The following is a 12,961-nucleotide window of genomic DNA, read 5'->3' on the forward strand; positions in this document are numbered from 1 at the left end:
GACGCATCGATACAGTTTGGTTCCGCCGCGTCGATGAACGTGTTTCACCTTGCTCGGATGAATTCGTAGACACGCGTCGGGGATTAAATGGTATCATCTGGTGTGTATTTGTGTGTGTATGTGTTTTTTGGGTGTCTCACCAGGGCAGGGTAGGAGGTTTGGCCAGAAGTCCTTGCAGGAAATCCCACTCCACGCTTACGCACTTCCCCTCGCTGACGAATGGCATGGTGGCCATCTTCGTCCCGCGTTGGCGGCCGCTCTTAACGAAGGCTCTGATTGGCGGGCGATCTGGCAGACTCGGGCCTGTGGGACGACAGAAAAAATATATAGTATTAAAAATTGTTACAAATATTATGAAAAATATGTGAGGATAAAAATATTTTCAGCATTAAATATTGCTTCTGAAAAATAAGAAACTATGTGGGATAATTAGTAATTATAATAATAATTATTAGAATTTTTTTGGGTGTAAATTCATAATAAAGGTGAATTTTCACAGTTTATTATTTTTTTATTATCAATATTTAATGCAGAAAATGGTTGGAGAATTGTTTTTATCCTCACAATATTCAGTATTCAAATTGTTTTTGTTTTGTTTTAATTACTTAGACAAAGAGTATAATTATTTGGGATTAATAGCATTTATTTTATTGAATCACTCTTGGGAAAAACAAAAACAAAGCCAGTTTATAAATTATTTCACCGTTTTTACCCATAAAACTGGTGTTGATATCATCGTAATAAAAAAAACTCCACTTAAATATAGATATGTTGTCAGGAGTTATAAATGACACCACTTTCTCAAGAAAAAAGCCATCTAAAGACTTGTATTTTGTAATTTAACCTTTATACAAACAGACAACCTGAAACAGCATCTAAATATGCATTGTTATCCTTTCAATTTAAAAAAAAAATGGACAGAAAGGGCAGCAAAAACTACCAAAATATACAATATAGAACGCCATTCTTTTTAAATGATGCTACATCTAGTCATCACTAAATTATTATGAAAACAAAAGCTAATATAACGCTATTTTCTGTTGTTTTGGATGAACGCATTTACATGCATTTTAATGAATAAAGAAAGAACACCTCATTTTAAAGCCTGACATTAATACATTTGATCCCAAAATTGTTCTGACGTAACGTCAATCAAATTTCCACCCATCCCTCGACAAGGTCAACACTTAAAAGAAAAGCCCTCCTCCCTAAAGTCCCAATCAAACATGTCCGTCAAACCCGTTCAAAGCCCCAAAAAAGGCAAATTCTCCGACCTTCTGCTCATCACCAGCCATTCCCAGGTTACTGTTTGAATTCCCCCGTGCCGTGTTGACATTTAAAGGGCTGGCATGGCCCCGAGCGCCACCGAGTCGTGCCCTTGGGCCCGAGATGCCCTCTCTTTTACTCGCTTACAGACCGAGCTGGATTAACGGAATAGAGTAGGTGAAGTCACGTCCAGACTGACACACGACGACATCGGGGCCAGTGTGGAAATCTACGCTCGACAACCTCTTGGCCCACGTTCAAAATACGACAGAGTCAAATGGATTGGCTGTTGGATAGCGATGGGGGGTCATTGGATGGCAACCAAATGCTCTTTTGACCTTTGGATATCTCCTTAGACTTATTTCTGTCTATACCAGGTATACACCCAGTATAGTAAGGCTTTTTTTTTGTTAAAAACAAAATAGTATACAGTGTTCCCTCGCTAATTTGCGCTTCAGCTATCGCGGACTCAGAGCTTCGCGGATTTTTTTCAGGAAAAAAATGTAAAGATATTAAGTTAAAATTATAAATTACATCATTTTACCAGAGGTGGAAACAAAATATTCAATTAGAATTAGTAATTGCATCAAAAAAGGCCAAAGAAATGGTCAATAACATGGTGAGAGTTCAGGAATGGCATTGATGGCGTCATGGCTGTTTACAGGCGCATCTTCACCGCCCAAAAAAACTGTTCACAACTCCCATTGACGATGTTTCTTACGTGCAAAAAAACTGTAAAAGATCCTCCATCCGGACTACTATGATGTTTTTGCTTGGTGTTGCTTTTGTGCACGTGTTATACGTTTCTTTAAGCATTTTTTAAAGGGCACGCCTACTTCGAGGAAATGCAGTTATTGCGGAGGGTCCCCATTAACCGCCATAAGCGAGGGAACACTGTAGTAAGGTTTTTTTCCTTAAAAAAACAACATAGTATAGAATCAAAATCAAGAAGTTAGCCTCAGTTTGTCATCCACAATCACACAACAAACTCCAGTGACAACTCCGATACAAAAAAAATGGCAACTGGTATGTAAACTCTTCCCAAAAATCCCAATTTCCTGCTCTAAGCCTCCATTTTTTTCCTCCCAGGAAATACATTTCAGCAAATACTCAAAGCCAAATCATCCCAAAGACAAGTTCCCGTCACATGGCAGCACGGCGGCGCCTACTGTTTCAAAAAATGGAGTTTGTCATTGATAGACAGGGCCGAGTCGCCTTCATCTATAGGTTGCCAGATTCACTTCTGAGGACATTCCAGGAATAAAGCTATCAAAGAGCAAAAATCCCCCCAAGCGGCCTAATACGACGGCGACGGCTTAACCGAAAGCCACCGTCCTCATCTTGAAGTAAAATCTGCTCTCCGCCGAGTCTTAACTTGCGTCCCGACTAACTTTGAAGGCTTTTTTTTAACAGATTATCGGACTATTTCTCATTGAACGTCCCCCCGGCGAGGGGTCGCGCCCCCCCCCCTGTCCGACAACATTGACCTTTGTCACCTCCTCTATCTAACCGGGATAAATGCTCATCAGGTACAACGAGAGGGAGATCAGACAGAAGCCGTTCTGATTGGTGCATTTGGACAATGGCGACGTGGACTTTTGCTATTAAATCTTCCTCTTGTTTATCTCCTAATTGACCTTATCTCTTCTTATCTAATCTGCCGCTAAATCTTTTCCGTGGAGCGCAATCGCTGTCATCTCATCTCGCCCCAGATTTTATCCGGGCGATGGCATCGGCGTAATGGACGGGGGGCCTCCACAGGTAATTATTCAATCAGCTTCGTAACCTTGCGAAGGGATGGGCTGCAAATTAATGCACTCGCCACAAATGGAGTTAGCCCAAGGGTGGTAGACTCGGGTTGATTCGTCCGACGCAATAATGTTAACTCGGTTTCAGGTGGGACGGACCGTTTTAGATATAATATTTTGATTTTTTTTTTTTATAAATGGATTAAAAGAAGTGGATTAAAAGTCCTGAATATTCCGTTTTTTTGTAGATCTAAAACAATGTTTATTTTAGCTTTTTTTAAATGTATTTTGAGATTTTACAAAATGATTTTTGAACTAAAAACAAAAAAAAATGGAGAAAAATGACAATTATTGATTAAAAAGGGGGAAAATTAGGAAATTTAATATACAACTGACCATTTTAGGTATAATATTTAGATTATGTTTTATTATTGGATTATGTTTTAATGTTAACTTGATTTTATGTGGGCTGGACTATTTTAGATATAATATCTATATTTTTTTATGAATGCATTATAAGAACTGGATTAAAAGACCTGAATATTCAGTTTTTTTATAGATCTGAAACAATGTTTATTTTAGCTTTTTTAAATATATTTTTAGATTTTACAAAATGATTTTTGAACTGAAAAATGGATTAAAAAATGACAATTATTGATTTAAAAGGAGGAAAATCAGGACATTTAATATACATCTATACTCTTCATTTTAATTTGATCCTAAAACAGAAAGTCAGCACTCACGATTGACTTTCCTGGGCCACTAAAAATGATGCATCGGGCCAGATTTGGCCCATGGGCCACCACTTTGACACCTGTAAACTAGCCACTCTGACTTTAATCCCGCGGAAGGCCGAAGACGGCCGGAGGAATGTCGGCGGTTTCACCCTCGGTTCCGTCGAGGAAATATTCAGGGGCGGGAAATAGATTATACCCCGATGCCAAAAAAAAAGCCCCCGAGCTGTTCCATATTCATAACTCGGACTCGCCCCTGAGCCTGACCCCATAGAGTCCCACTCTCCCGGCACAGTGGCGAGGGCGCCGCAGTGTTTTGTTTTTTTCTGTTGTTTTTTTTTTTTTTTGTTGCCGGCTGCCCGCTTTGGCTCGGGCTCTTGTTTATTTTCTGCAGGGACGTTTTAATTAGGGCCTCCAGCTGTCAGAGGTTCGTTAGCGTGCCGCCTCCTCCTCCGCCCGGGCTTGGGCCGGTCCGCCCCGCGGGGAGTCGGCAGCGGCGATGGCGGCAACATCGGGCAAATGAACACATTTGAGTCAAACGGCACGCAGGCTGACAATAGCTCTCGGCCGCCACGCCGCCGCCGCCGGCTCCCCGAGGTGGAGACGTGGTAGTTTTATGCCTCATTTCCTAGAACCTAGAGTCCGGACCAGACCGACAATGTCCATACCCCCATTGGGCAAAGGTGAAAAGACAGAGGAAGAAAGGACAATCAATGGTTTGGTCCTTTATCCATTATGAACTGTAGATGAATGCGTATTATTTAGCGAAAAGGGGGATGATGGTTGGAGAGAATCACTGTTGGAATGTTCTCGGATGAAACATTGACTTCAGGTGTATGGAATGGGTGTCAAAGTGGTGGTCCGGGGGCTAAATCTGGCCCGCCGCATCATTTTGCGTGGCCCGGGAAAGTCAATCATGAGTGCTGACTTTCTGTTTTAGGACCAAATTAAAATTAAGAGTATATATTTATATTACATTTCCAGATTTCCCCCTTTTAAATCAATAGGTCATTTTTTAATCCATTTTTTCTGTCTTTTTAGTTCAAAAATAATCTTGTAAAAGCTAAAAATATATATATTAAAAAAGCTCAAATAAACATTGTTCTAGATTTAAAAAAAAATGAATATTCAGGGCTTTTAATCCATTTCTTTTAATCCATTCATAAAAAAAAAATCTATATATTATATCTAAAATGGTCCGGCCCATGTGAAATTCAAGACTGTCCTTTAAAATTGTGCTTCTATCATCTCACTCTTGCAATCTCTCGGTCTGGGCTACGTCACCCCTCAGCTTGCCGCTTGTATTGATTTTTCATTAGCCTGCGGGGAACAATTGAATTCTACACGGCGATGCAAACACTAGAAACTTTGGCTTTGTCCCATATACTAAAAAGTATGCTTGCAGATGATGACTGATTCACAATCAGTTGTGCTAAATAATTGACCAGTAAGATCCTAATCCCATTTAAATTATCCCTAAAATATTTCAACCCTTGCATATTCTCTACCTGCCCTACGATTGGCTAGTGACTGGTCCAAAAATGGGTGGATGTCTCTACCTATTTGGCAGAAAATCCAGTTATTTGGCAAAAAAATCAGTTCTTCCCAACAGACAAAACAGATATTTTTTACTAACCCGGCCAGAAACCAACAAAAAAGTTACCTAAACCAAAGAAACACCCTCAAATCAATCAATCCAACATAACCAACATTGCCCAAAATCTGCCAAAAACATGAATTCCAACAAATCCACTCTTCAAAACCCAATACAACAACACATATTTCATATTTTCCTTCCAATCCTAAAACAGTTTTTACCAAAAAAAAAACGATCTTCTTACCATTCCGCGCTTCAACACATCCCTCCTATAGCGCCTACTTTAATTATCCAAGACTGATGGCTAAAACTTCACTGCATCGAAATACATAAAAAAAAACATATATGAGATATTCCGGAGGATAATATTTTAGGCAAACAGTCAATGTCCAATATCAGGCAAAAAAAAAAAGTATCAAAAAAAAAAAAACACCCTTGGAAATCACATGAAGAGAATATTTGATGTTGCTGCTTTTGCAGCTCAGCTTTCATGTTGTTGAGTACTTCTAATTGAGTGTCTGCAGCGTCAAGGGAGATCAACTTGCCTATTCTGGTTGCAGGGCGAAAAACTACTTATCATGCATTACGGCCCTGCTTGGACTTCACCATTTGGAAGTCAAAAGACTTTCTAACATACATTTTTTTTCCTCCACCCCATCCACTGATCAATCCACAGCTGCTGGACATGACAGACCGTCCGTCTCCTCAACAACCTCCCCTACCCGAACCACCTCCCATCTTCTTAATGTTCCATATTTGCACTTACTCCACGTTCCACTGTTGACCTTGACGACCACTCGGGGGCTCATTCCCATTCCCAATCCAAGGTTCTTTCCAACTCTCAAGGGAACCCCCCCACCCCACTTCGCCACACTTCCCCAGGTCTCCCCCTTTTTGCTCCTCCCTCAACCCCTGCCCGGGTCATTAATTATCTAATGGAATCGATAACGCCGTAGATTGGACCAGAGCGACCCCGCCTACACCCTCGACGGAGATTCTGAAATGCGGGAATACCCCGAAAGCCGTACGATAAATAAATGATTAGAAGAAGAGGGGGTTGGGGGACGAGGCAAATCAGAGAGAAACGATGGCGGAACCAAGATAGAGAAAGGGGGGCGGGGACGGCGTCTGCTAATGTTCGCCATCGGTGATCAATACGGTCGTCCTCCGCCTCTTTTATTACCAGGCTCTGGGGTGAGCCTTCATTTTTCATGCCCACGCCTCTTCGTGGAATTCCAAGAAGGACGGAATGACGCAGTGCAGTCCGACCGTCGTCGTAATGAGCGACCGCTCTTAAGTGTCAATCAAAATATAGCATTCTTATCCTCGCCAAGACTTGTTTCGCCATGACAGGTCAAACCAGAGATGGGCGAACTACGGCTCCCGGGCCACATCAGGCCCGTTAGGCTGTTTAATCCGTGCCACAATCAAATCTCCCTGTAATAACACTACCAGATTAAAAATAATAATAAAAGGGAACACATTTCGAACAACAACATGTCAACTTCAGCTCACAAACTTTTGTAAACAAACCTAGTGAAAGTTTCTGAGGTAAGAGTCCAGTCCAAGCAAATCAAATTGCTATTATTGACTATGTCTATGTAAATATATGCTTTTGTATATAAATGTATGAGTATGTATTTATATATATGCATGAATATGTATACATGCATATATATTTCAGCAGCACACCTATTTATTTTTATATTTATTCATGTATTTATTTATTAACTTACTTAGTAACTATCTATTTACGTCTAAAATGTATTTTCTGTGTCTGTATTCTCACCCTCTTGCTACTGTGACAACCAAATATCCCAAATACGGGATAAATAAAGTTATCCAATCCAATCCCATGCTGCAAATAGATTCCCCACCCCTAATATAAACATTATAGTATCTTATATTACACAAGCAAAAGTCCCACTAACTACGTACAACATCCTCGACTTCCAAAAAAACTACTCGAGGTCACTCGAGGTCACCCGGGGTCACCCTTTCAAACTCCACATATCAATTAGCTCGGCGCAAAAAAAAATCTTACGTATCGGGAGCAAATATCGACTTTGTTGTGCGACGTTTACTGACGAGCAAGAGAGGAGGTTTATAGATATGAAAATGAGAAATGCAGGACATATGACAAAGCGCCATTTTTTTTCTAGCTCTCTTTTTACAGGCCAACCTATGAATGACAGCGGGGGTTATGTAAGGAGCCGCCGCGGGGCCCCAAACGGACAGTCCGAGCGGAGATCAGGTCAGCCGACTGTGACACTAAACACATCTCCATGACACCCCGTTGACACCCTCTGTCACAGACGCACACACGCACACACACACGCTGTCTGTCAACGCACCACACACAAACACACACCCACACACACACACACAAGTAGGAAGTAAGCGAGCGGCTGTCTGTCAATACACCCGACTCGGAGCACTACGCTTTTTCGTGTGTATTTTGCATGTGTGTGTGTGTGTAGTTGTGAAGAAAGTAGCAAAGAAGAAAAGGTGTGTGAATTTACATTTGCATTTGAAGGTCATACATTTAAGAATTGAAGGTATGCGCGCCAGGGAAATATTTCTAAAGTTGGACTTTAGCGGAGTGATGGAATTTGGGGAAGAAAAAGAGAGTTTGGGAACAAAAAAAGGTGACAGTTGGAGGTGTTTGTGTATATGATGGATGTAATGAGGAGACTGTTTTGGGGGTGTTTTTAGAGAAGCATAGTGCGGCAGATGAAAGAAGCAAAAACAATATTTTGAGGAAAAGTACGATGACTTATGTACTGATACTTATGATATTGGATGTTGGTTTCTTAGTGTATCGAAGTGGAGGAAATGTTTATCAGGCTTTATAGTGAAGTCACAATTTAATTTTTTTAATGCACCTGCGAAAGGGCTAAAATTTCATAAATATGTGATTAATAAAAGCAAAAAGTGTATTTACTTGTTGTTTCTGACCACCTTTGTTTTTTTTTTTTGGGCACGCAATGCATCTTAAAGTTTTCATTCTTCAAATATTGATGTGAATTTAACAGAAGTTATTCCATATTCCTATTTCCATAACTCCAAATGAAATTCATCGGTAGGGCAATTCATAACCATTCCACATTATGGTCTTTACAAACAAACATAACTGTGTGAAAATGTAAACATGGCCGTGTCGAAGTGAATCTAATCTAATCTAATCTAATCTAATCTAATCTAAAAGATTGACCTCCCCCTCTATTTCTTGTCTTTTTGATGACGCCAAAAGCTAAAAAGCAGTAAAATGCAGACTAATTGATGACAGAAAAGTGCAAGAATAGAGGCAGACTGAGCAAAACTAATCAAGCGTTTAGCAACAAGAACGCCGACCCCCCCCTCTCCGCCCAATCAAAGACCCACCCTTCCGACACTAGAGCAGCGCACCCAGGTACTTCTCTTCGGGTCGGCAACATCGCTTGCGCATTCCCAGAGCGTCATTTAAAAAATCACATACAGAACCTGTGTCAAAGTGGCGGCCCGGGGGCCAAATCTGGCCCGCCGCATCATTTTATGTGGCCCGGGAAAGTCAATCATGAGTGCCGACTTTCTGTTTTAGGATCAATTTCAAATTACGAGTATAGATGTATATTAAATTTCCTTATTTTCTCCCTTTTATTCAATAATTGTCATTTTTTAATCATTTTCTCTGTGTTTTTTAATTCAAAAATTACTTTGTAAAGTCCTAAAATATATTAAAAAAAGGTCAAATAAACATTGTTTTAGATCTATAATAAAATGAATATTCAGGGCTTTTAATCCAGTTCTTTTAATCCATTTGTATAATAAAAAATCTAAATATTATATCTAAAATGCTCCTAAATCCAACTTCCCGTTTTCCCCCGGCAACTTGCCTCAAATCTAACCACTTTTTCCTCATGTTGCTTATTTCCATAATTCCAAGCATAGTGGTAATTACCAATGCTCAAAAGAGTTTTTATTCCTACCATCATGGCGGCAAAAACGCCATGCAAAGCTTACAGCATCATCAAAAAAACCCTTAAAAAAATAGAAATGCACGCAGTGGTGCTGATGCGGGCAAAAAAAAATGAAACTTCTCCCTCTCAAATTGCGTAAAGAAACTGAGCGGCGAAATGGTTTCTCTATGGCTTCCTGAGCGAGACGAAGAAAAAATGGCCTAAAGGTGGGTCACGCCACAAGCCAGGCATATACATATAGATATATTTTTTATATAAATATATATATAAAGAGAGAGAGAGTTGCAGATGTCAGGGCTGAAACGGATGGAAAGGCTCAGAGGCTCAACGGGCCAAAAGCAAGAAAATGTGATGACTCGGGTCTGTTTCCAGTCAGGGGCTCAATCCCATTTTTATTGGTGCTGGCGGCGCCAAGTGCCTCAAAAGTGAAAAGAAAAATCCGTAAAAAATTGCAGAAAGAAACTTTTTTTTTGCTGGATGTAAAACAGGTAGCGATCCCGTTGCTTTGCGTGCTCTTCAAGGAGCGCCACGTTCCCCCCAAAAAGTACGCGTCGGAATGGAGAAAATGTGGAAGTGACTTCCAGATTATTTTAGTGTCACGGTATAAGAGACTAAAACTAAAAAGTTGGGGAATGAGGACGTCAAAAAAATGTTTTTTAAGGACAACAAGTTGGTTTGCGTTGGTCGTGGTCGTCGGGCAGATTTGGACCACCTGCTGCGGACTACTAAGTGCAAAGGGTGCCGCAACGGATCTATCCAGGACAAACTTTCTCTGCATGGCAAAGCTTAAAAACTGTCCTTACTTGCACAAAGACAATAAAAAGACGTAATTCAACAATGACAATAAAAAAAACACATGCAATTCAATGCATTTAGCACAATAGTGATCAAGTTTGCTTGACTGAAATGGTTAAAAAAGCACCATTGACGGGCATAAACGTCCAACTAGATCCCTACCCTGGTCAAAAAAGGATGAGACATCCATCCCAGTCTATGTAAACCAATAAGTTTATCCATTAAAATAACATTAAAACCACAATTCCTTCATTTCATCAAAGTTCACAACCCCAACTAACAACCTCAACCACTTCCTTAAAAACCCTAATACATCAAACTTTTCAACTTGTCCTTTTTTAAAGCCCCTTCAACACCAAAAAAAGCAACTTTCCCAAAGAAACTTCCCCAAAAACCCCCATTTAAAAGTTACCAACAACACATACTACTACCAAATCCACAAAAAGTACTACTCACCTGCCGGGCATTTCCAGCTCGGGATGCTCCACTGATGACCTCATCCACTTTCTCCCGTCCACTTGCCCCCCCTTGGTTGGACGACGTCCTCTTCCTTCCCTGGACACCCTCCCGCCAAACCCCTCCGGCACACAACCACCCCCCCACTCCTGCCCCACCTGGATCGTAAACACGACAAACAAACGCTGTGTTTGTGTGCGCGTCTACGGGAGTGTTTGGGGACGTGCCTTAGAGTCCGGTGGACCAATCCCCAACCCAGCCCAACCCCCTCTCACACGCTCTCCTCTTTGACTTTGGTAGAACCAAAGCTGGACACACTATGGATGGACTCCAAATGTGTGTGTATAGTATATATATATGTGAGAATATAAGCTAGCTGATATACCTTTTCCCTTCCTCTCTCCTCTCCACTAACACTGCTGCTCCGCAGCCTCCAAGAGATGGACTCGGATTAGGACACAGCCAGTGTGAGAATCTCTCTCTCTCTCTCTCTCCCCCCTCTCTCTTTCTCCTCTCTCTCTCTCAGCAACCGGTACGCTATCCTCCTTCCCTCCTCTCTCCTCCTCGCCGAATCTCTTTTCTTTCCATTTCCTCCAGGGAAAGCTGTGCACACAGCAGTCGTCTCTGCCTTCAGCTGCTCCGTCTCTCCCCTCTCTCCCCTTCTCTCTCTCGTCTCTCTCCCCCTTTCTCCGTCTCAGTCCCTAGTAGATATAAAAGGCATGCTTGTTCAGCCCCTCGCCTCAGTCAGTCTCTTCGCTGTCTCGCTCTCTCGCTTCTCCGCCTGGTGCTTTTTTCGTTTATCCCCACCCCGCTTCGTTCCCCCCGCGCGCGCCACCCCGACCGACCAACCAAGGAAACCGAGCCAGCCATCCATCCATCCAGCCATCTCTCTCCCTCCCCTCCCTCACTCCCTCCCTCCCTCCCCTTGGCCACTTTTTCTTTCTCACTGTCAAAGTTGCCTTTCAAATGCTGATGAGCAGCCGGAGAGCGAAAGAATGAGCGAGAGGAAGGGCGAGCGCTCAAACAAGTGGGGAGATTCCGTTACTTCCCCGAAAACGACAAAACGCCACGCCGACTACTACGTAAGACCTCGCCAGACAGGGTCAGAAAAGCGTTTTTGCGCTTCAAATTCAACCCAAAATCCCTTCAATAGTTACCAGAAATTAAACTCACTCCTTTACTGACAGCTCACATGGCAAAGTATGTGCTGTGGTAGTTAGTTAAAGTAGGAATTGCTATGAATAACCTTGATTGACGCTAATAGAAGAACAATTCATTTTAAAACTACCTTTACAGTCATACCTCTACTTACAAATGCCTCTAGGTACAAAATTTTAGAGTTATAAAACCTTTTGAGATGCAATTGAGTGCCTCAAGATACAAAAAAAAGGATCCAAGTTACGAAAATGTCAATATATTTCCTATAGCCGCAATTTTTATTCATTTCAGTGGCTTTATTTAATAATTTTATATTCATTTTCTCTCATTTTTGTGTCTTCACTTTTTTCCTACAAACTTGGGACACTTCTAAATAGTATTTAGAAATATTCATTCATTCTTTTTCAACAGCATTTATCCTTGTCAGGGTCGCCAGGTCATTAAAATAAATCAATACAGAAAAAAAGGAACAATGTTAATCCAAGTCAACATTTTGATTAATAAGGACAAAAAGTCTGCTAATCGTTAGAAAACTAAAGAATTTACAAATATTATGATAGTTAAAAAGTCTTTTAATGACTGTCCTATGAAGTAATATTCCCATTTTATTTAATGGGCTTAAACACAGGCATTTTAATAAGTCGGCCATTTTTAAACAGAATAAATCATCCTTTTTTTAAAAATATTTCCTATGTTTGACTCGCAGAATCACTAAAAAAATGGCCGCATGCAAAAAATGCACAAATAATATTCTTAGGGAGTCATTTTTCCTTGTAAAAACCCCCCAAAAATAAATGAATATATAAAATAATCACATAAGTTGAACCCTAGACATCAGTAGGCTATTAAATATATAAGATAATATTGTAAAATTGGAGTTGTCGTACAAAAAAACAGGAACTCACGTGAAGGCTGCTTCATTTTAGTGGTTGGCAAATATATTAACATGAAATAACCCTCAAGATGGGTTGTTGTTTACGTGTGAAATATGAATCATGGAACGTCAAGCGTAATGACTGCGAAGCTTCATGAGGACCATTTGTCTTGGGACTTATCTTGACGCTTAAAGAAATCTTTGCCTATGCTTGGGATGTGATAGATGATGGGATGCTTGGAATATTAATAACAATAATATTCAAGTGTTTTGAGGACTTTACAATGACGGGAATCAGACAAACTTCATAAAGTTTGGAGTTGGGGAAAAGTGACCAATGGAGATGCGGAAATTCGGCTATGTTAGTATTTATG

At 40.8% G+C, this 12,961-nt stretch overlaps 1 protein-coding gene across 1 annotated transcript in view; it reads right to left on the reverse strand.

The window, feature by feature from the left end:
* The window catches only part of npas1 (neuronal PAS domain protein 1), a 68,312-nt gene that overhangs the window by 26,470 nt on the left and 28,881 nt on the right, over positions 1 to 12,961 (reverse strand). Inside the window, exon 4 of the mRNA XM_077722621.1 lies at positions 141 to 303. Within this exon, the coding sequence (XP_077578747.1) occupies positions 141 to 303 (163 nt within the window). The remainder of the gene's footprint in view (positions 1 to 140; positions 304 to 12,961) is intronic.

Source organism: Stigmatopora nigra, chromosome 8, assembly GCF_051989575.1.
Source record: "Stigmatopora nigra isolate UIUO_SnigA chromosome 8, RoL_Snig_1.1, whole genome shotgun sequence".
Taxonomy (NCBI): Eukaryota; Metazoa; Chordata; class Actinopteri; order Syngnathiformes; family Syngnathidae; genus Stigmatopora; species Stigmatopora nigra.